Source organism: Amblyomma americanum, chromosome 2 (assembly GCF_052857255.1).
Source record: "Amblyomma americanum isolate KBUSLIRL-KWMA chromosome 2, ASM5285725v1, whole genome shotgun sequence".
Classification (NCBI taxonomy): Eukaryota; Metazoa; Arthropoda; class Arachnida; order Ixodida; family Ixodidae; genus Amblyomma; species Amblyomma americanum.
Window position 1 is genome coordinate 131,885,308 of NC_135498.1, and position 24,650 is coordinate 131,909,957.

Genomic DNA, 24,650 nt, shown 5'->3' on the forward strand with positions numbered 1-24,650 from the left:
AAACCCGAACGACGCCGTTTTGCGGTGTAATGGCGCGGTAATGAATTCTACTTTTGATAAGGTTGTTACGGAAATTTGGGCGCGAAGATTTCTCTTTGTGGCTTACACTGACGTCATCATAGCCAGCAGTCTTGAGTAAAATGAAAAGTAAAACACTGCCTACTGAGTCTGCTCATCTGCGTCGACTCCTTTGTTGCCTCGTGTGTGGTGCATCGTCGTGACATGCGCGACACAACAGCATATTGTCCTTCTACCTGCCTTTACAAGGCAAGCAGGCCATCGCCAAGTTTGCATATAAGCTTCGCGAGGCGGGGTGGTCTTCACGCGATGGCCGCCGCGTCCGGCACCAGGCGGTCGACGTCGGTGCCCACGTCCTGGAGGATCATGTGCGCCGCCTTCTCGGCGATCATCATGGCGGGGCCGTTGAGGTGCGCCGACAGAGGCTCGGGCATCACAGAGGCATCCACCACTCGCAGACCTTTTACGCCGCCCAGAACCCTGCGTGGGGAAAAGGTGCACGCAGTCGCGAATCAGGTCGCGCGAAGATGCAGGGTTTGTCCCTAGGGCACAGTGCAAGGCCAGAGCATCGTCTCTCAGGCTGCATACTCTGCTTTTGTTTGTAATTAAACCTCTCTGAACGTTGACGGTGTGACAGCGAGAGGTGATATGTTCGTGCGCAGCAACTTGGATGCACGCGCTAATAGAGTTTCCAGCACTACTGACGAGTATTTGTCAAAGTGTGCCCGCATCAACAGACGGCGAATCAGAACACATGAGGACGCACGCTTGCCAGGAGCCCGCCTTCCGTAGCAAAATGTATTGAAGCGGGAAAAGTATACACGTGGAAAACATTTTCATTACGCACCTTGGATATTGTCGCCGCTTTCATCACCGCTTGAAGTTGGCGAATACCAATCATGCAGGGTTCTCAGTTAGCATCCTTGGACTGGCATTAGTGACTGTTTGCCCGAAACGTGAGAGTTGCGGCACAAAATCTGGTATTAGAGTTATTTAATGATTGAGCCTGGCGCGATGGAGTCTGCAATAGGTGTGTTGTATAAGGAAGCAGAAATGCAATGCCCTGTTTAAGTGAAATGTTATGCGTGTTTTTTTTTATTCAGAAGAATCAATATTTTCTTTTCTCATTGCATAAAATTGTATTTTCTTTCTTTGGAGCGATCATCGGAAGGAATGAAATTGAACGTATGAATAAAGGTACTAAAAAGCAAATAAACGTTATGATGTCCTGGCTGGATTAAAAGGTTTTGACAGCTCAATATTCATGTTCTTCTCAAGCAGTAGTAATGCACTTAACGGCTAGGTGAGTTAATAAGCACTGCATTAGTGCGGGGGAAGAATGAAAAAAAAGCTGTGCAGTCGCATTTTGTAGCATGTTGGAAATCTAAAGTTTCCCTATTAATCTTGAGGGTTATAGCATGCTGCTTCTCTGTAGTTCATGGAGTAGCTTCAGAACATGGCAAGACCTTAATAAATTTTTCGTTAGACTATCGAAATGAAGCTTCTCTATCAAGTACTGCTTTCTTTTTCATGACGTCAAGAGTGTAGTGAAGCGGACAGAACTATTGTTCAGCAAGTCGCTTATAGCAGTAATTAAGTTTAAAAAAAATTAATGTAGAGGTTGTCTAAGGTAATGCGAAGTTGAAGAGGATCGGGCGAATCTGTTAAATGGGGACGGACTTAAGTCTGTCGCTACTGGTAAAAAAGAAAATGCGTGTGCGCCAGAAGTACTACGCCTCCATGCGGTACCTGAGCTGGGGGTCGACGACCGCGTTGTCTCCAGTGCCCATCTTGCAGGTGCCGGACGGGTGCCACAGGGCAGCGGTGAAATGTCGCGCCACGCAGGCCAGGTACGGGTCGCTCCAAAGCAAGTGCGCCTCGCAACCCGGGAAGTGGCGCGGCCAGAGGCGCGAGCCGAGGCGCCTGAACGCTGCGGTTTCCGCGATGCGGGCTGCAGCCTTCATGCCTGCACACACAGAAACAGATGAAACAGAAGGAGGAGCAAAAACGCCGAGTGTTAAAGGTGCTGCGACAGCAATGTCTGCGTAGCTGCAGCTGGTCCTAGGTCATGGAGTGAAAGTGGAGTTCAGAGGCCGTAAGCTGTAGGGATCCATTTGAAACGGATACCCATTTTCTATTTCACTTGGAACGACGCAGCATCGAGCTAAAACAGCAAGCGGCCTATCAGATAAATAAACGTTAACGAACAACAATGTTCAGTGCCAAAGGACCAAACAGATTTTAAATGGGCCATGGATATTTAGAGAATACGGCCCCTAGCTGGTCGCTCCTTGACAGGTGTGCCAAATGTAGTTTCATCTCTGGAGATGAGTATTGACTGCGAGAAGGGAAAACAAACATCATCCCAGACATTAAGCCGTCCCTCCAACTGAAGAACTAATCCCATATAACCCACCCGTCACAGAGGGACTTCATTGAGCACTGGTTACAGTTTCCATTCCAGTACGCTGTACCCTGGCACTCCATGGCCAGGGTGTTTTCAGCGTTTAGTCTAGCGCCATTGAATGTAGTGATTTTCCCTCACTCTATCAAGGGCACAGTCTCACTGCGCACATGGCTGCAATGGCCGAGTCTACCATAATTAATAGTCAGGCGATCAACGCTCTTTTTCGATTACGAGATACGACGCGGACTCTAGCTCCGTTTGCCTCATGTCCCTCACACACACAGGGGAACTCGACAAAATCGTAAAGCACTTCTCTACCATGCCAGCGGCGATCTAGATAAACAGCCGCAGCGTTTGAGTCTACAGCAGTATGAGCTTGCTAATGAAGTGTTAATCTTCATCGTTATCATCATCAGCGTGACTACGCCCACTGCAGGGCAAAGGCCTCTCTCTTGTCTCTCCAGCTGACTCTGTCAACTGCGTGACGTCAGATTTATGTCGGAACCCTCGAGCAATGACATAAGTGCGCCGACCTAAGTTTATCCTGAAAGTGAGCATACATACGATAGTATATATAGGGCAGTTCACTTAACTTGAAAGAAGGATTTAAAAATGTAGGAAACCGCAGCTGGGTGAGAACAACGACATATTGTTTGCCGTCATGTGGCGCTCCTGACAACTCTTCTATAATATTATTAATTAGTTAATTAACTAATACTATTTATGCAATTTTTATATTCAATTTAGGGCCAAGTATGTTTTATTAAATTGTAGGTGGGTTTGGAAGTAACCAGCACAATTTTTTGTGGCAACACATCTCCTGCGCAATACTTTTTTACCGGCATTTAAAGAAAGCCAGCCAAATACGCAAAAAAAGAAACGTGACTTCGCTCACGTGCTAACATACTACAGCGTTCCCAAGCGTGGTTTGAACGAACAAAATGTGCGTTCTGGCCTTCAAAGTAGAACACTCAAAGTAGAACAGTAAGCTTATGAATCAGTATGAAGAAGGCAAAATTAATGGTTAGAGGCGTGGAATGGCAACAGCAGCAAAAGAGAGGAGGTGAGGAATTAGAGTTAGACAAGGACTAAGTATTATTTCGGCGAAGTAGGGATCGAAGATCGGAAACATCAGATATAAATTATGTTGTGAATAAAACCAGCCTGGAGCACGGTAAGAAAGCAGTCCTCCTAAGTTATGAATAGCAACTTTCCGGCATTACTAAAAAACACACACACACACACACACACACACACACACACACAATTGTATATTACAAGCACAGTGGGGCTGAAACTTGGAGTTTAAATAAGCGGCTTTTAATTGAATATATGACAGTCCAGCGAGATATGGAAAGTAACTTCAAGGAGGAAACGTCAAGGCACAGCAAGAAAGTAGAGCGGGTTAGCGAACAAACTCGTGGTAATAATACTCTAGTCGAAATCAAGAAGTAGAAATGGCAATGGGCAGAGCATGTGATGTGAAAGGAAGATTACCTATGGTCCTTTAGTATAACGGAGGGTATTTGAAGAGAGGGCAAGCGTAGCAGGGGCAGGAGGCTGCGAAGGGGTGGGGGAGGGGGATGTTACGTGTTTGGATAAAGTGGCCGCAACTTATACAAGACAGGGTTCAGTCGTGAGATACGAGAGAGGCCTGAGTCCTGCACTCCGCGTAACCAAGGGCTACTATGGAGACGATGACTCTTCATCTCTCAAACCGCACACACCAGTACGAACGGAGCAAGGGGAGTTCTCGCCTACCTTTGACGATGACGCGGAGATCGTCCGGGTGCGACAGGTAACGCGGGTCGATAGCCGGCGGCACGCTAGGGTCGGCGCTCTGGAGACGCACCACGCCGCGGGACTTCGGGTGCAGCAGGATGGGTGCCAGGTTGTAGCCGTGGCTTCCGCGCAGGGGAAGGTAGTAGCCGTCGTACGCCTGCGCGAAGAGCATCGGGAACGGAGACCGGTTGCAGTGGCAGTGGTATTTTAGTGGCGCAGTGGCCCCTTAGAATGTGATGCGGCAGACGCAGTTAGTCGAGGCCTAGTGTTGAACTTTGATGAAGGAGGAGAAGGAAACTTAATTGCATGTTGTGTTATGATAGAACCCAGGAACTTTTTTTTGTAGTCTTTGTCTAGATAGAATTGCAACCACAGTGCAAGATCAAACTTCTTAAAAAAGAGACAAAGTAACTCTGAGGCATATAACTAAACTATCATCCACAGTTCCTGTAATGGGCTTTATTCAATGAAGATCAGAAATTTAGCTATGAAAATACTAAGTTTCCTCATTGGATCACCGCCAGTTAAAAATACAGGGTGAAACGTGAGGGGTTCATCCTAAATCTTACAGATAGTGGTGAGGAGGCTCAAGCTCACAACGAGAAATGGCAGGGTATTTGCCTGCGGTGTTTGCCATACGTTCAAAGCACTGCACTACTTGTCTGAATATTCGTCCAAGATCTCAGGCTACTGTGAGAACCGCGCTGGAGATGAGCACCTAAAAGTAAGCACTGACAGGGCAGGGTGTTTCAACTGGTTTGAGGTGAGTAGCTGAAAAGAAAAGCTGCTTTCATCACGTTTTTCCTTGTCTTTGTATATTATAAGCTGCGGTAACTTTTGCCACGATTCATCAATTTTCTGTCGCTGCTAAACGGTTGTAACTAGTTGCGATTAGTAATGCGGCTGAGGGAAATAGTTCTAGTGATGCTAGATTGATATTTTCGATGAAACAAATGAACATTTGAATGTGCTCTGGCGCAAAAATTAGAAATACGTTAGTAGTGAAACAGTCCTCTCTTTTGTTTTTTCTTCTCCTTTGTCAGCATTTTGCCGATTAGATCCCACTAGTTGGAATGACGAATCTGTCCAATTCTTTTATTTCCTAGACGTTTATCGACTCCTCTTCCTTCCTGTCGTTCTCCGAAATTTTTATTTTGGAGCAACTAAGATACCTCGCCTGTAATAAACACTGGAGCAAGACCGCAGGATTGATAGCACAATATATACAAGTACACGCTGTCATCAAGCGAAAGTATTCGTCTAAAGGAGCGAATGCATATCACACCAGTGCAGAGGAGAAAATTAATGGTCATATAAACTCCGAAAATCTCAGATTCTCTGTTCTTGGCTACAAGTACTTCACTGTTCGAAACATGTGCTGGGCAACTTAAGCGAGCTGCTAAGATCCTCGGCACTTCTTCCTTAATCTTTCTTGTCAGCTTCATTTTTCAATTTCGTGACACTGTAGCTGCGATTAAAATGGTTTGTGTAACGCGCATTTTCTTTTAATTAAAACAGGACTGCCCCTGTCTCATGCTACAACTAAGCTGAATAGGATGGCGCCGACGAAAGAGAGAGTCCGTCCCGTTTTAGTCGATATGCACGGTTCAAAGACAGTGCGATGAAGGATGATATCAAAAAACTGCTAAAATCTTTTCTGTTGGGAAAAAAGTTCGGACTGCTGCTATTTTGATCACCCGTTAGTGTATAAACCTGAACGAAAGCTTTGGTCGAAAAATCGCCTTTCAAATACTTTTTGGGTCGGACCCAATTTATTTAGGCGCTCTGGGGAAAGTTTTCCTTCAAACAGATCACAATCACAAAATCTCGAACTTGTCTGTGTGCATTAAACGCATGTATGAGCTAAAATATGCCTTTTTGTATTCAGGGATTGATGCACACGCGTAAGGTACGCGACTGCTTTCTGTTCTTTACTCCGTGGCGCTAGTAGCTGTTTTTTTTAGCTGCTGCGTGTTCGAACGGCACTTTTACTGTCGTACGTCGGGTTTGAAATTTGGCGAAAGTGAAAGGCACCAACATGTGACGACACACTGCTGGAGTCAAATGTCACCACAGTTTGCGTTCAGTAAGCTGTCAAACAATGTGCAGTCATTGTAAAAAGCTTTGAGCCCAAGGCGTTTGCTTCTAATCCATGCTGTGTAAATCGCTTCACGCCGCCAGCGTTCCAAATCTCCTGAAGGTGAGAGAAACTCATCATCGCCTCTCCGAAATGTAATACTTTCAAAGAGACAAGAGCACCAAACGCAGCTTGCAACTAGACACCTTACGTCCCATAGTTTTGACAAAGTATGTACCAGGCACACAGCGAGCACTATCATCCTCATCATCATCAGCCTGACGACGCCTACTGCAGGGCAGAGGACTCTCCCATATCTCTAAAATCAACCATTTTCTTTGTCAGCTGCGGCCACCGCATCCCCGCAAACTTTGTAATCTCATCCGCCCACCTAAACTTCTGCCGTTCCTTGCTATGCTTTCCTTCTCAGAATCCACTCCGTTACCCTTAAGGACTAGGGGTTATCTTGCCTTCGCATCACGTGCCCTTCCCAAGCCCATTTCCTTTTCTTGATTCCGACTAGGATGTCATTAACCCGCGTTTGTTCCCTGACCCACCCTGCCCGCTTTCAGTCTCTGAACGTTATGCCTGTCAATTTTCTTTCCATGGCTCGCTGCGTTGTCGTTGACTTAAGCTGAGCCCTTTTCGTTAGCCTCCACGTTTCTGCTGCATAGGTGAGCACCTTTTAAATACAGCTATTGTATCCTTTTCTCTTGAGCGATATTGGTGAACTGCCATTCATGATCTGAGCGAACCTGCCATATGCGCTCCACCCTATTCTTATTCTTCTAGTCATATCTTTCTCGTGATCCGGATCAGCGGCCACTACGTGCCCTATGTAGACGTATTGCCTTACCACTTCAAGCACCTCGCTACCAATTGCGAATTGCTGTTCCCTTTCTAGACTGTTGAACATTACCTTGGATTTTGCATGTTAATTTTTAGACCCACCGTTCTGCCCTGCCTGTAAAACTCATTCGTCATTGGTTGCGTCTCCTGAGTGACTTAGCAAGGCAAAGACATCAGCGAATTGCAGATTACTTCGGGATTCTACATTTAAACTTATCCCCGGATATTCCTAATCCAGTCCGCGGGGTGCCTCCTGCAAACAGGCGCTGAAAAGCATTGGCGAGATCTTGCCTTCAGCCTGACACCCTTCCTTACTGAAATTTTATTGCTGACTTTATGGAGAACTATGGTAGCTGTGCAGTCGTTATACATACCTTCCAGGATTTTCACCGAAGACTCACTTTTATAGTCCTTGATTACGCAATGCGTGCGTTCCAATGCTGAGGTTTCCACTGAGTAAAATGCGGTATCGTAAGCAATGAAGGCTATATATAGGGGTTGGTTATATTCTGCCCATTTATATATGACCTGATTTAGTGTGTGAATATGGTATATTGTCGAGTATCTTTTACGAAAGCCTGATCATTTGGTTGATTGAAGTCTAAGGTTGTCCAGACTCTATTAGTGACTGCCTTAGTAAATACCCTGTAGACAGCACGTAGTAAGCTGTCGGTAAGCTGCATTTCAAGTCCTTGCATGAACTATACACAGATATACTGCGAATAGAGACGGGTGGACGATATAAAGAACGTAAGCACTGTACTACGCGTATACCTTAGAGTCCAGGCCAATGTCTAGCATGAAGCGCTCGCCCTCCTGGGAGGCCGGTGACATGGAGAACAGGACGATCTCGATGTCGGGCACGTCTTCGGCCGTCCCGTTTGCTGGCGGCTCTGTCTGCACGAACGCCACGGTCTCAACACCGCCGGGGATCGTCCAGGGTCCTGCAGGCACATGACGTGGATGACGCACACCGTCTCCTTCCTCCTCACCATCATCAATATCATGATCCTTACCCCAATGGAGGTCAAACCTGGTCCTGTGCCACCTGCGGCGACCACATACTCGCAAAACCCATAATCTCATCCACTCGCTTGACCCTCTATGACTCTTTGCTGTTCGACTTCCTGTCTTCATCCAACCTTACCAACTGCCACCTGAGTGGTATGGCTGCTACGAATAGCGTCGTGTCTTCGTTAGGGACACAGTGAACTGCACCTCACAACACAACCCTTGGGCAGATTTATTTTGCCCTTTTATCAAAGAGTTCTGAGCTTTTACTGTGTAAAGCGGGCGGTCGCTGGCGAGTCTCGCTTCGGAGAGGAAAAATTGAGGCACGGGATATTTCACATTTCGGTGCAGTTTGGTGGGGATGGTGTTTAAATGTAGAAAATATTAGACGGCGGCTGGGCGACGACCGTCACTAGTGAACACTCGCGGAGAATGTAAGCGTGTGGTTCATCCAGAGGCAAGGGTGGATAACCTTTGTTCTGGGTGTAGAAGAGCAGGGGCCCGGCGAAAGGCGTGATGTCGATGTCCATCTTGCGCGTGATCGTAGCGCTCACACCTCCTGGGTACACGTGCTCGGCCAAGTTCTCGCCGACGCCCGGAAGCTCGGCGATTACCGGGATCTGCGGAAAGAATGACGTGCTTATCTCATTAATTTTATTTGTTTATTTCAAGATACCCCTAAAGGCCCTCGTTGAGGGTGTTACATAATACATTTAGCAGCAAAGATGAACTTTGTTGCTATATTAGGTGAAGAACATTATTAAAAAATAGTGTTTTGAAAGCGGACGCGACAAGCAATAAAGAAAGCTGAAATGAAACTGTGTCCACTTTTTGTTGATCCCCGCATCACTTGAGAACCAAGATTCTCATTTCAGCGCCCCTATAGCCATTTCTGCAATGAGAAGGAATGTCTGTTTCCAAGCACGGGTATTGGAACTGGTACGCCTTACAACGAAAACGGCTTCGGTGGGCAGAGCTTTCTGTGCTAATGCTAGATCACAGGTTCAGGCATGAAAAGGATGGAAGCGCAGACGAAACACGTGTATTACGCTCTGAACCACCGATCGCCACCAAATTTATCTCTCGGCTTCACTCCTAAGAAGAGGCGAAAGCGGGCAAGGCAACTTAAAGACACGTAGTCTTTACTGTACTCGCAGCTGGTGTTTGAATGTCGTTCCGTATGAAAAGCGGCCATGACTATCTAATTCAAAAAATTTAAGTCGGCTTCAGGAGCCGTGGAACCTGAAAGAACTTGGCCGACTTTTTTCTGTTTGGTACCAAAAGAACGGTGACCCATAGGAAGCAGCGAAAAGAGCAGTAAAAACAGCTCTTATAAGGCAGTGCCGAAATGCGCTGTCTATGGTTTGCAGCAGGGGCATATATAAAATATGTAGTAGAAGTAGAGGGAGTTGCGTTGTTTGTTATGATGCAGATAGGAAAGCTTGCGCTGTCATTCGCTGTGCGTATTTTAGCGTTCGCACGCAAAGCTGCAGCACCTGCAACTGCGATGTGCCCTCAGAAAAGCCTAAGACTCGGAAGGTGTATTTTCCGTTTCACGACCCTTGCACGCAGCACCCACTCCACACGAGTGGCGCAGTAGCTTACATCGAACTTGTCGAGTTGCTCCCGGGGTCCTATGCCGGAGAGGAGGAGCAGATGCGGCGACTCGATGACTCCGGCGGAGAGGATGACCTCGCGGGTGGCGAAGGCGGTGTGCATACGGCCCTCCTTCATGAACTCGACGCCCACAGCTCGCTTGCCTTCGAACAGAACCTGCGTGTCGCCAGCAGCGGGACGGACAGAAACTCTTTCCACTAGTAGTGTCGATGAAGTTTACGTATCCTTACACTAGACTAATTTTTCTTGAGGGAAGTTTTCAGTGTCTAGTGAAACAAGGTAACTGTGCAAAAGGTTAGAATGAAAAGTAAATTAATATGAATGCTGCAGTGGTACAATTGGTTTTTATCGAGTAGAATAAGCAAAGAGAGACAAAAAAGTGCTTCTGATTTATAGTCCCCTTAAAACGTTCTCAACAACGAGCACCGCTAGGATCACTGCGGGCGAAGCCTGCAGAGAAAATGCAGGACGGACAATAAGTACTTAGCACCTGCTCCGGGCATACCATCAGGTACGCACTGCCTAAGGGGACGTGGCCTTAAATGTTGCAACCTCAGTGATCTCAGTATTTCGGAAAACGCAGTTGATAAAAATGACTGACAGCATCATCGGCGCTCGTCTGTATTAATAGTATTAGGTTACTTGCCAATATCAGGAAGGGCCTAGGGGCATATGCTGTTAGCCGAGCGATCTTCTCAAAACTCGTCAGACGTAATAGTAACCGACTGCTTGCCAACTTCTCAACGCTTGGTGAACCAGCGGCATATGCCGTTAGCTCAGCGAAGTTCTCAAAACGGGATCAAATAATAACACGCGAAACACAAGCGGCCTCATGGTAGGCGCTTTTCACGAGAGAAACAAAAAGCATCTAAATATGAATGAAACGCAAAGACCTTCGTGTGGGGACCATGAACTCTACCATCTGGATTAAAAAAAAACCAATGAAATCCCGCAACGCGATGAAGGCGCAACGCACCCTGTGTGCGGTGGAGTGCAGTGACACGTGTAGGTTCTTCCTGCCGGCGGGACCGGCCACGGGCCGTACGAAGGCGCTAGCCGTGCTCCAGCGGGACCCGTCCCGGATGGTGGTCTGGAAGGCCGAGAAACCTGCGGATGGACACGCGAACAATGTGCGCCAGGTGTTGACATTTATTTTGACGTGGAACTAGCTGTAACGAAGCGTCGGCACACTTCACCTAACCTCCTCGTTCTGCGACTAGTGTAAACAAAGGCAAATTGGACGGGATAACGTGTAACGTGGAACAAATCGTCACGCTGTTCAACGAAGGCTCGCTCTTTTAGATGAAGCTGTGCGCGCAGAGCCCGCAGAAAATTACAGACGCCACACCTGTCCCAACATATTATATGCTGAAACACGAAGCTTGCCTGCCTTGCGAACAGTCCTCCCGTATGTTGAGCTGCCGTCAGTATAATAGTACGACACAGTCTGACTAAGTAGTGTAAGTACAAGTTGTCTTGCCCGGGACAACCGTTCGCGTGACTTTAAAAGACAAGACTAAATGCGTCGAACGAAAGACGCGCTACGCCCCTTCCTCAGTGTGGAGTAGCAGCCAGCTTCACATTACCGCAGGCCGACCTCTCCCCCTTTCCTTTCATTAAATTACTTTTTCTCTCTCTTACCCAAATGACTTTCACGTAAAATTTTCAAAGCCCCTTGCGTGCGCAGCGCTGAACTAACTGCACAAAAATAAAGACCACCATCGTATTTAGAAGCGTGTACTACATGCGAGACCAGACATAACATACGGTTCATATACGGTCGCAGGATTGGGAGAACATGACTAATATTGTCAAAGTGAACTTGCATTAATGCTAGGATCAAGAAGTGGAAGTAGCAGACAAATAAGAAGACATTGCCGATGATTGAATACAGAAGCTTCTACCTCGAGTCAGCAGGAATGCATTTCTCTAGCAGTTGCACCTAAAGTGCCTCTTGGGTATCTGAATATGTAGCTCCTTTAGTCCACACAACATTTCGTAATCTGCGGAAGAATGACTCAGCAGCGCTGCGGGAGAGACTGATAGTGGGAACGCATATATCCTGTCAGGACTAAAATTCTCATTTTTTTTTCTTCTAACTCCTAGATTTCTTTCGGATTCTGATTGAGATTTTTATTTCCCAGTAGTCACTGGATGGATTCCTATATCTAGTGTACCACAGAAAGGAAAACAACTTAGCTGCTTTGATCTACTTGTCAAAATTTAGCCAAACGGAAAGTAATCTTTGCTCTTTGGGCGAACTTGCTGCCGTTGCAACTTGTGCTGGTTCGAAACAGATCGAAAAGCGGTGACAGGGTATACAAAAACGTTCTCTCTTTTTGGTTCAGATATATTTATTGTTCGGTGGTTTGAGTGGAGCCGTTCAATATTCCGTTGCAGAAAATGACCCGAAATACGTGTTGACTCATGCGAACTATTTTTCTACTCTGTGTAGGAGCATACCGGATGATTCCGCAACGCCTTGCGTTTTACGAGCAAAGCTAAAAAATGGTTTTCGAGAGCGCTGATGTCTCCGGTTTATTCCCTGGTTGCGAGCGTTTAGCATATGACCTCAGCAGAAAAAGGGGATAATTATGTAAAGTTCGAAATCACATTTCATCCATTCTATAGGTATGTCCTGAATTCCCATCCTATTGGAATATCCTGTCTTGAAAAGCGACTACCGTGGAGTTTTTTTTTAAGGGCTCAGAAAGCTCCTGTAAACGCTGTTGGGTTAGCCGGTCCTTTTTTTTTACAATGCCAGTCAGACGAGGTGGTGTCGACAAATCAAGACCTATCTAACTGCCCTCTCTTCTCGCCCAATCGCTAGCCATTGTGCCTGCTCTGCGCGCAGTGTTAGAGAAGCCCGTAACTATAGTGACATACCGTTGGAAATGGGCCAACATTTCCTTTGTGCTAATTTATAGTAGCGCAACACCATCTAGCCCAGCTTCATGCTCTGATGGCGAACAGGGTTTAGGTTTTTTTCATAGAACGGTGGTTTGTGGTTTATGATTTTTGGGGGCTTAACGTCCCAAAGCGACTAAGGCTATGAGAGACGCCGTAGTGAAGGACAGCGGAAATTTAGACCACCTGGGGTTCTTTAACGTGCACTGACATCGCACAGCACACGGGCCTCTAGAATTTCGCCTCCATCGAAATTCGTAAGCCGCGGCCGGGATCGAACCCCCGTCTTTCGGGCCAGCAGCCGAGCGCCATAACCACTCAGTTACCGCGGCGGGCCCATAGAACGGTGGATTTTAGATGATATATTGCCAGCCACACCAGCAGCTCGTACAATGACGTAAGCAGTCCTTCTTACAAGTGGCACCACAACGCACCGAGTTAACGAACAAAGGCGTCTGAACGTGTTCCATTAAGAAGAAAATGGCGAGACAGGCATTGTGAGCATAGATGAGGAGCTGCTCTATTTGATTAGGAAAAGATATGTTTCTAAAGAACAGAAAAAAAAGAGTCGATGAAAAACCGTACCGGCACAATAACGGTAAGCTGTGCTAGAACAGTTGGAATGGCCTAAGGTCAGGCTTCTCGCAATATGTGGAGCTAAATACTAGCTCTAAAGACTGAAATTTAAGGGTAATTTACCTTCATAAAAAGAGGAATGGCCAGCTTCATATCCCTGACCTCACATAGTGTGAAGATTTAAACAGTAGAGTGGTGGCAAAAAGTTATGCCGTCGCATTCATAGCTACTCTCAAGGGCGGCCGTGTAAATAATACAAAACGAAGGAATGAAGAAATCAGAAGTGGTCTCTGGCCGCCGGCCTCACCGATCATGTCGCCAGCGTTGTAGTCGACGATGTCGTAGCCCAGCTCCTTTCCGGCATTCAGGAACGCTCTGGCCAGTGGGGTGTTCGAAGCCGGACTGGAGAGGATCATCTCACCATCCACGCCGTACATGCCTGCGCACCGCGAATAGCGGAATGTAATGACGGGCGCCACCAACTCGAGAACGCCTCTTCTCTGGAAGTCGGTCGGGGACCCACATTGACGCAACATTCCGTGGACGTGTTGCATGTTTGGCGTGCGCGAACAGTGCAACAGCAAGTTTCTATAGGTGATGTAGTTTTAATTCGGCAGCATTAATAGCCTCATCAGGAAAAAAAAGGGTGGTCGTTGATAAAATTCGCCCATTGGCTGGAGGGAGGGGACGTCATTTCTGGCAAAGACACTACAGCTCTAATGCTGTCGCATTGCCAGCAGGTAAGATAATAAGGTGTCGTTATAAATTCTTTGACGAGTTCTCCCAAATAATGTTCTTACAGCAAAACCAGCTTTTAGTCTGTCGGAGAAATGACAGTTCGACAAATTGGGAAGGCAGTGGTTCCTGGAAAAAGGCACAGTAAAGGGAGATGGTGCACAAAGCACAGGGCGTGCTTATTGCCTCTGCGAGACAGCAGTGCTTATTCTCTCAGCTGTTATTTCCTAGAAGTGTATACACTCATTTAAGCCAGGCAATAAGCAACATCTTGAAAACTACAGGCCTATCTCGCTTACGTCATCGACTTGTAAAATTCCTGAGTATATCATCCATACACACATTGTACAATTTCTTGAATCGAATAAAATTTTACCTAATTTTCAGCATGGCTCCAGGCGAGGTTTTAGCGCATCCACCCAATTAGCGGAATTGGTGCACGACATTGCTCATTATCTCGACCGTGGTTGTCAAATTGGCGCTTTGTCAAATTGACAAAAATAATTGAAAACAATAATTTTTCAATCGCATTTGACACTTATTCATTATAAGTTCTTGTTCAAATTAAATCGTTTATTGAAGAATTGAACCTTAGTGACCCGGATCTAAATTTCCTCTCTAAGCGCTTAGAGTTTGTTATATACAGACCAGCCCAATCTTTCGTCGCCCCCGCAACATTTGGTGTGACACAAGACTCTGTCTTAGGATCTTAGGACCTTTATTGTTTCTGTTGTATATAAATGACCTCCCTTGTAACAACCCCTCAAACATTCGCGTGTACTCTGATGACTGCGTTTTACATGACATCATTAACTCTTCAGATGATCATTCTCGCATTCATGAATCATTTTCTAGCTTCTGTAGGTGGTGTGAAAGTTGGCAGATAAATATTAACTTTCGTAAAACTGTTGTCATGACATTCAGCAATACTTCCCCTTCATCGGTTTTTGATTACTTTTTTCATAGCATACCCCTTCAAAGGGTGTCCGAGTACAAGTATCTAGGAATTATTTTTACTTCCAACTTACCATGGTCCAAACATTGACTTCATCTGTAATAGAACCCTAAAAAAATTAGGGTATCTGAGACGAGCATTAGCTCAGGCTCCGAAAGAAACCGCATTACTAATCTATAAATCCTTAATCCGTCCAATTCTGGACTATGTTTGTTTCGTGTGGAATTCTTACAAAGTAACAGAGATTATGAAAATTGGGGCCACCCAAAGCAGATCTGTTCGCTTTATATGTAATAAATATCTCAGTGATTTTTCACCCTCTTCTGCCCTGCAATCATTACAAATCACTTCCCTTGCTACTCCGCGACAACTAGAATCGTAAAAATTTCTGCATTGTGTCATTAATTTGCACTATCGACTCTCAAGCAACCGGTACATCAAGAGTGCCATACCATAGCCAGCAAGAAGTTATCATAATCTTATTCTTTTAACTTACTTTCCTCGCACTAATGTGTTTAAATACAGTTGCTTTCCGCGCACCATCGAACACTGGAATACGTTGCCCGGTTCAGTGCGTTCCCTCCCTATAGACAAATTTATACAGGCCATAACTGATTCGTAATCACTTTATTTACTGTACCCATGCTCCCAATTTGTGCAATTTTCCCTATGTATTCAACTTTGATGTTCTAAACTTTTCTACCTTGTACTTATTTTTGAATGTATATATCCACTCCTGTGATAGCCCCTGCAGGGGCTGCAGTATGTACAAAAAAAATAATAGCCCGCGGCATTGTAAGGGACTAGAAGTCACGTCAAATGATGACGCGGCAGACTCACCAATCTCGCACGTGAGAAAAGAGCGCGGTTAAACCGTGCCCTGGCACGGTGCATTGTTCACCGCTGTGATGCCAGCGCAGCAGAGCCTGCCACTGGCGGAGTGCTCTATAGTGCGAGAACTTTTCAATGCTCAGTTCGTGAACCGCTCAGGTCAGCTCTGAGTTAAACAATGACGATTGGGTTTAGGTTAGTTTTAAGTCAGGAGCCCCGAAAATAAGGAAATGACGTCGGTAGGCAGACTCGGGCATACATACCGGAAGCGGCGAGGCGGATGTCCGTCTGGTCCTCGAACTTCTTGAAGAAGGGCAGCACATTCTCCCAGTCCCAGCCCGTGGCTCCGTGGTCGCGGCTCCAGCGATTGTAGTCGTCGGGGTGTCCACGCACGTACAACATGAAGTTGATGACCGAACAGCCACCCAGAGCCTTGCCACGGGGCCACGGACTCCGCTGCGCCGTTTTTTTTGGAAGGTCAGTGCGAAAGGCGCATGCTCACACTATATCTGCGGCGGATGCTTTGTATGCAGTTGTCACAAAGAGTTCCGGTTCATGATCTTCTATTCAGCCGACTTTTATAATGCAGCACCATCGTAAGTTTCTAATGGTAACGTCTCTTGTTCACGTCACCCCTCAAGCAGGTTACGTTGCGGTATTTATGGTGTAGTGTCAGCCTAGCCGAAAGGCTGCGCGTTGATTGAAGCGAGCGCATGTGTATTTGCGTGTCAGAGCAGGCTACTGCACCGGTCTGAACGATGTCAGCATGAAAAGACACATGGCTTAACCTACGTGAGTTGAATCAGAAAAGAATGGTGAACGAGAGGAAGTGGCGACTAACGTACGAGTTACTTCGGTAAAAGCGGCCTTTATAATTGCTAATAAATCTCGAGGCAAGGTTGATCGCCTATACGATTATATTTTACGGTGGGGCAGTTCCCGGGTGTCTTTCGCAAAGGATGCTAAAGGAAAAGGTAAGAAGAGGAACGGGCCGTTGTACCGCGACTCTTCAAAACGTCGTGGGCTTCACAATAACACCGCATACTGGGCGAACTGGTGGCGCGTCCCGCCTGCTTCTTTCTCTCTTGTGCTGTCCTTTTAGTTGGCTCAAATCATGGTAACATGCACAGTAGGGCTCTGGTTTGAAGAAGTTTGCAGTTTAATCTAAGTTTCCTCTTACAGAAACTAAAGCACCCCGAAAGAAAGGTGCTTCCTTGCACCTGACTAGGTTCAGGGCCCCATTTAACCTGAACCGAGGGGAAACAGACCGGTACAGATGAAATTGTTTTCTCAAATCAAAGACAGGAATTAAAAAATAGATAAATATAAGTAATAAGCACTCAAAAACACTCAAAATTGCAAGAACGAAGGAAAACAGTAACAGGCGCTCAAAACGGTGAACATAATTTTTGACGTTGACGACAGTTTTAATTAGAAGCACTTAGACCGAAGACATTTCGGTCAGTGGACGCTTGAGTTCACCAGGTGATGTGTGCAGTTCAATCATAGTAACAAGATCCTTATTTTCGTCCAAAATCATGGGTATTTGCGATTGTAGGCTTTTCCCACCGTAATTTGCTCTCAGCTTTGGTAGCCTGTATTGCTTTTTTCTGAGGTCAAATTTTTTATTTGAGATCATAAATATGTCTGTGTAGAATTGTCACGGTTTTTTCTCATTTCGCTGCATATATAAATGACAGAGATAGTAGTGAACCGCCTTTTTTCCTGTAATGTTGATAGCTATACAGCCGCTCAGTAGAGTTCGCCGATATGATACGTGGTAGACGTCGCTGTTTTTAGACTTATGCATAATGCTCTCACCAACCTCATTCTCAATAGCAAAACATAGTAGAGCCTTGCACAAAGCTTGGAAGTCCTCATCGACAAGTGTGGTCGTGTTTACAATACTACACTCAGCCGTGGAAGCCATCACTTTGGTTTTTTGAGGATGGTGTATTATGAACAGCAAAAAAACCCAAGACGACCCCTTACGGTTTTTCCGCCTAAGAAATAAAGGTTAGCGCCTAATAATTAGTTCCTTTATTGAAACACAGTTATTAAACACTTTATTAAAAAAATACAGTGTAAGCTCGCTTGCGTGACATAAATTTTAACCATTTTTCACGTAAAAGCAACCAGGTTCTATATATAAGTTATTGGAACTGCAAGCAGGTTCGCCACAGTTCATGGTTCGCCAGAAAAATAGCGCTCTGACTCTTAGCCCCTACAGTAATGGCTTACACAACTGCCGCTGTTAAAACTATCAGTAACTTCTTACTGACAATTAATACTCGGAAAAGCTTAACTATAAACTGCCGCATAACATAGAATGTCGCTAAGTATTCAGCTTGCACGTATTTACCGCTTGGATTGCCTTCTAGCCAACGTCATTTATCTTGAGCAAACGTCGTCGGTGCTTTGCCACGATTCATCATTGATGTTCAGTTTTTCTCGTCTGAGGTATCACAGCCTGAGGTGTTCGACATTACATCTCCCGTATTTAGCATATACGTAATTCAGCATAGCGATTCCCTGGACCACGAACGTACAACGCTAGAAGCCTTCAGCTGGTGGAAGGAGCCTCTTGATCTGCAATAATTCATGAGGGCTGCGTATAAATAACTATGGCCAACTGCTGCGGCGTACCTGCTCGGTGAGGGCGAGGCAGGCGTTCTTCTGTTGCTCGGTCCAGTAGGCCCAGTCCTGGGGTCCCTGCAGCGACAGCGTGGCCATGAGGGGCACCGCGTTGAGCGTGTCCTCCACCCCGCCCGCCTCCAGCAGCAGCACGCGTAGCGAGGGCCGAGACGAGAGACGGTTGGCCAGCAGGGCGCCCGAAGAGCCACCGCCCACTGCGTGTGTGCATGCGTAGACGGGTGGGAGGGTCATATGCTGTACGGACGCCATGCGAGATGCGAACCACACACACACGCGAATTTAAACAGTCTTTTGCGGAGAAAATCTGACTGCTAACTGCTATAGGAGTACCAGTGCAAAGCCCGAGAGGGCTCACTCAGAGGCAAACGGGACAAGGACATAGACCATAACAACACAGCAATTCCAGTCGTCTGATTCCACTTTTATTGTTTGCTATGTTTAAAATAAACAATATGAAGAGGAACATTGAGCACAGTTACGACGTCATACAGCCCACCTATTGGCTGGATAATGCTTGTTATAGTCACTGAACTGTAAATGACCGGGTGATATTGTAGCTTCATAGCATGGGCGTTGATATGCTGGCTAGCGTTTTCTTGATAACAATCACAGAGAGGTCACGTCAGGCTATGACGTCAGAGTTTATTCGGTGACTGTCGCCGGCAGCGGTGATCTGCCTCCCTCGTGTAAGCGCAGCTGTAAAACGAATATTATATACAGCCAAGACTTATCATCATTGACGAGAACTCACCGCTTAACTTATCTTTTTTAGAGTGTTTTTATTTCTATTTCGTTTGTCTTATTCCCCTTTTATTTGGTGCCGACACTCAGTACACCACTGCAATATTAAAAGTAATATCAAGAGAGCGTCGATTGTTCACTTGATCGGCGCCCTATGACAAAGCGAATCGGTGAAACTCGATGAGAGATCGGGCATCCGTATAAAGTGCAGACGAGGGCGATCATTGTCTGTTAGGCTGTTCCTAATAAAGATTAATTTTGATGGCCGAGAGGTCGCTTGGACAAAGAGCACTGCGTCAAAACGTATATCGCAGTACCCGAGATGGTGTCAGATTAATTTTTCCAAGTCGAGCACTGCAAGTAAGCTGGATATCAGACCAGGGGAAAGCTTGCATCGATATATCCCCGGTGTGTAACCGGCGGCACTGCACTACGCTGTTCCTACAGCTACGGCTTTAAGGCGCTTTGTACACAGTTCTGAACATTGTGAAGCAGTAGTTATTACTCAGTGTGTACACGAGGTAGCTATGTTTTGTGTTTTAATTACAGTCAAACTTGCCATCTTTCAGCTTGAAAAAAAAGACGGTTTTGTAGGTCGGGTAGCGGACGCAGCGGAAAATACTTCCCAGAATAGTTAGCTTAGTAGCAAGTTTCCTGCCATCTTCGTCCTGACAGGTTTTGGCGCCAGTACGAATGCCTATTTTTATTTCTTAATTTCGTGTGGTTCGTGCACATTCAGAAAACAAAATGATTTTGACATATTCGATTTAACAATTCTGGTTTGGTAATGTTGCATTTTCCGCTTATGTTCACACTCGTAAGAAATTTTGTATGTGCTTACAAAAAGGTTAGCCATCGATGTTTGCCTTTGAAAAACAAACAAATTTACTTTCAGGAGGCCTCTACACACTATATAGGCTGAGAGATATTCGTTTTTAATGGAAATGATATATGGTGACTGTCGCTCTTTCTGGCATACCCGCCGTTCAAAGCCAGATGTACTTCTCATGTGTTAAGTTGCGTTAGAAAGTAGACAGTTTTGTTTCACATGCGTAGAAGTTTCACTTACGTAGAGCTGTTTCGGTTTACCAGGGCGCATGCGCAGAACGAAAAGGGTCTGCGTGAGTGTCATGGACGTACGCGAGATTCGGATTCTCACGTTACGGTCTTTGTGTTGCTTGCGTAATTAGCGTTCACAACACAGCGTTGCCCTGCCTTTCCGCTTCACAGCGAAACAGCTGCGTCGCTAATCCCTCGACGCGATATCGTGCTCTAAACTGCTGTATTCGCCTGCAATTTGCCCATTGTTATCCTCGCATAAAGATTGAAGCGAAAAATGGTTTTTGTATTTCAGATATAAAGGCGATTTTCACGCCGTTAAGCCCTAACGAAGCAGCGCTCCGACGCAGTTTGACGGGCTTGACTTTCACTCGTTTTGTCTTAGAGTGCCTACAGCAGTGTCTGAATCTGTTAGTAGATGGCGCTAGGAAGAACGCGCGGCGTCTGTCGCGTACGTGCAACTAAAAGGGTTTGAGACGACATGCGCGTATGGTACGTAGACTTCTCGCGTTTACGTACGTGAACTCTGTACGTACGTGAAACTTTCACGTACGTAGATGCTTCATGTACGTAGAACTTTTACAGGTGAGCAGTCCGTGTGCGCAGAACGCAAAGGGTCTGCTTGAGTCTCACAGACGTACTACGTGCGATTCGGATTTTTACTTCGCGGGCTTTGTGTTGCTTGCGTACGTAGCGTTGACAACATGGCGGCGCCCTGCTCTCCCGTTTCACAGCGATAACTTCGCATCGCGATATCATCTTGGTATCACGACGCGATATCGTGCTCTAAACCCTCGCATTCTTACCCTCGCATAAAGTTTCAAATGACAACTAGGTTTTGTTTTCCGGATATAGGGGTGATTTTCTAGCTGTTAAGCCTGACGAAGTAGCGTTTGTCGTCGGCATAGCAATGCTCCGACGCAGTTCAACTGGCTTGGTTTGCACTCGTCTTGTATTATAGGGGCTACCGCAGTGTCTGCATCTTTTAGTAGACGGCGCTAGGCACAGCGTGCGGCGCGGCTAGGGTGCCTCGACGCGCGCGCGCTCCCCCCGCCGCCGTGCGCGCATCGAGAACCGCTACACGCGGCGAGCATCGCGTACGTGTAACTAAAAGGCTTTCAAAGGACAAGCGCGTCGGCTGCGTAGACGTCTCCCGTTTGCGCACGTGTCCTCTGTACGTGCATGAAACCAGAACTGCCTAATAAATTACACTTTTTTGGTGTTCGTTTTAGCTAAAGCTTATCAGAACAGCAAGCCAATACCGTTTCCGTAAACATCTGGAAACACAATAACAGGCAAGCTATTGCCTGCCAGAATCATCGCTTGAAACACTAATGCTGATGGCACTCAATGCCGCGTGGCTTTTCCTGAACATGCCAAACAATGCGATACGCCAATGAAAGAATCTGGGGCTGCGTTCCGCTTTAAGAACACCATACGAGACGGCCATCGCCCTGGTCTGTGCTGAGGGCCCAAGTAGGAATTCAGCGCTGATTAATCCAAATGTGGACGTCATCCAGACATTACTAAAAGATTCCCAGACGAAGACAAGTCATCTTGTCGAAATGTTCGCTAAGCCCTGAGGCTGCCCCCTCAACCCTTGGTTTTGTGTTGCCAAGATTCCCATCTTCCTGCCCTCTCTCTGCCATGGACCCCCCCAAAAAAGCAGAAGGAATGAAACACTTATCACACCAGCGTTAGACCAGCATCTTTGGCAGCGTATAGTTCCGTATAGGTATTTAAATACCTTAGCTGCCCACCAATTATCGTCCAGTTTCTTCAGGCGTTCTTCATATAATACGCTACTCTGTGCGTCGCGTGCTTCGAGCAACGCCCTGCCCATATCCCCGTACTGCGCGTTTGTGGTTTTGCCGTGGGAACCTAGTGCTAGATTTCCAACAGCCCTGAGATTTATTTGTTGTCTTTTCTGAACTTCTGCCCTTAGGCACAACACCGCATTCCCGAAAGAAAGCCCTGGCGCCATTACTTCTTTGCAAACACCTCTCAGCACTTTATAGTTTTTGTACCCTTTTTATTGGCCTATTTTTATTATCCCGGCATCTCTTCAGCCTGTCTGCCCTAACAATCTGTTCGAGCTTTTTCTATGTATATCTATCCATCGTTTATCCTACATCGAGGTATTTGTATACTGCCACTATGGACGAGTCATGGCCTTGTACTGTAAACAACTGATCAGTTGAATAATTGGTAATCATCATAACTGACTTAACTGCCCTAAATGTGAAGCCTACAGCGTCTCCTTTGTTAAGCAGAGTGTGCAATCTTCCTGGTTGTTTGTTAATAGTACAATATCGTCCGTACACATTAAAGCGGGGGGCCGCTTCTCTACGACCTTTCCGCCTAATCTGTGCGACACACTGTGACGTAGATTAATTTATGGCTGCCTTAATTCCATATTTATCATATAAAATGTCATAGTGTCGCCTCCATGGGGCAAACGCCGGAACTTTAGCCGAAGAGAATCAGGCACCTGGCGGCAGCGGGTATCTCACCGAATAATCCATAATCATATGGGGAACCTGGGCTGCCAAGGTGGCAATGTAATTGTTCCATTCGGTGACTCAAAACTGCTTTTTCCAGCCGCTTGGGCCGCTGCAAACGCGAAAACACATTCTGCGCGATTAGATACCCGCGTTTGGCTGACAGCATTCGTTGCCTAGCTTCTCTCGGCGTAGCCGAGATAGCTGACGCACGGCCCATGTGCCTTCGACAGAGCGAGGAGGTTCACTCCAATAAGCGCCTGAAGGTGGCGCGAAAAAGTACTATCCAAAACTGCTTGCTCTTCTTGCTAGGCAGTATATTATGGCGCGGCAATCGGCACCGCAAAATTCAGCGCAAGTTTTCCATACTTGGACACAAGGTCCACAGCATCGGTCACTCCTCGACTTCATTGGATCGGCCAAACCATTTCATTCATTTAACTATCAGTTTCTGTCAACCGTCATTACGTACACCCTAAATGTGGGAAAGCGATCAGGTTACGCTACTATTAGTATACTACTAGTGGTGGCTATATCCGCTATGCCGAAGAGGGAGGCTTGTTTACATGCGTCGTATATACTATATATGCTACTGCAAAACTTTAGAGCCACGGAGTCAAGGAGCCTATCGTCGAGAATGTGCGGCCACATTAGGTAGAAGCCAGCAGCATTAATAACTCTAGCATGCACTGTGGTCTACTGAACCTTGGCGAATCCCCCTGCGTGGGTATGTGCCATGTTTACTAAGGAGAAGAAGGACAAGTGAGCAGGAATGTTCGCTCGAGACACTCGTTCTAGAGAGGAAAATGTCTCCACTGCTTCTACTTCCTTTCATCCGCCTTCACTACGCTGTGCACAAAGCATGAATGCTTACCAATGATGAAGTCGTAGTAGTCGGACAGTTCGGGAATGTCGTAGTAGTCTTCATGGACGGGCAGCTTGGCGAACATCACTGCCAGCAACTGCGTCACGGCCAGCGCCTGCGCCTTGGTGAACATCTTCGCAGCTACAGGTTATGCTCGGTCTCGTTCCTGACGGGCTCGCTCCGAAGACAGCTCTCTGGTCGGCGAACTAGCTACGAGTGGTCCGCTTGGGTCCCGGGTGCCTTCTTTTAACCCCCCTTCTCGGCGCCTTACTAACGGCCTTTTTTTTTATTGATTGTGCCACCAATCAGAACGAAGCGCCTGATTAGACATGAAGAAACGCCAATCATCGCTTCAAAGCTTTTTTATCCTCTAGATGCCTAAAAATGAACTTCTAAATCGTTTCTGTGCGCCATCATTTCTTGATAAAGCGCTTCTGGACCTAGAATTAAGATTTCCCATATCTTTTCAGGCGTGCTAAATATTTCGCTTATCGATGAGGCGATGGTTGTGCGGGGCCCCTCTTTTTGGTTTGCATCTAAAGATTACTTTTTTGTGTTGTCGTAACATTTAGAGAGTACAGTTACGCCTTTTTTTTTTATTCGGAAATGAAGTTTAACACAAGACAAAATGGGCAGTAATAGTGGACCCATAGCCAGGGACAAGTTTGCATAAGTGCACAAGCCAAGCGCTGTTTATCCTTGCATCGCAAACTATGATTTAGATTACTTCTATGGAACTGTTCAAGTTGCTGCTTTGTGGAATAATGATGGAGGAGATTTGTCCAGATGAGTGAACAGTATCCAGAGAAAAACTGCTGCAGGTTGTCTTCTACAGAGGGAGGCGAGAAGGAGCCGCGCATGAAGAGACACGTGTTGTAGAAGTGCATACTTTCTGACACCGGAACCGAGGAAGGCTCGGCTGTTGTTATCTTTATTAACTACTTCCAGACCCTTTTCCAGGCTACATCTTGTGTGCGATAAGGGCCCAACTCTCGGTCACTCTTATGACTGCTCGATAACGGATATCAGTAACAAGTGATATCGTAGACAGCACTTCAAGACAT

At 46.3% G+C, this 24,650-nt stretch overlaps 1 protein-coding gene across 1 annotated transcript; it reads right to left on the reverse strand.

Moving 5' to 3' along the window:
• Nucleotides 1-193: 193 nt before the first annotated feature.
• On the reverse strand, nt 194-24,003 carry LOC144121805 (glucose dehydrogenase [FAD, quinone]-like). The gene is made up of 11 exons (XM_077655203.1): nt 23,596-24,003; nt 18,412-18,614; nt 16,029-16,221; nt 13,552-13,683; nt 10,738-10,868; nt 9,750-9,917; nt 8,617-8,764; nt 7,908-8,077; nt 4,187-4,364; nt 1,768-1,984; nt 194-498 (listed from the first exon to the last, which is right to left on the reverse strand). Exons 1-11 carry the CDS (start codon nt 23,717-23,719, stop codon nt 321-323), a joined length of 1,842 nt encoding a protein of 613 aa, XP_077511329.1. The 5' UTR covers nt 23,720-24,003; the 3' UTR covers nt 194-320.
• Between the last annotated feature and the right edge of the window lie 647 nt (nt 24,004-24,650).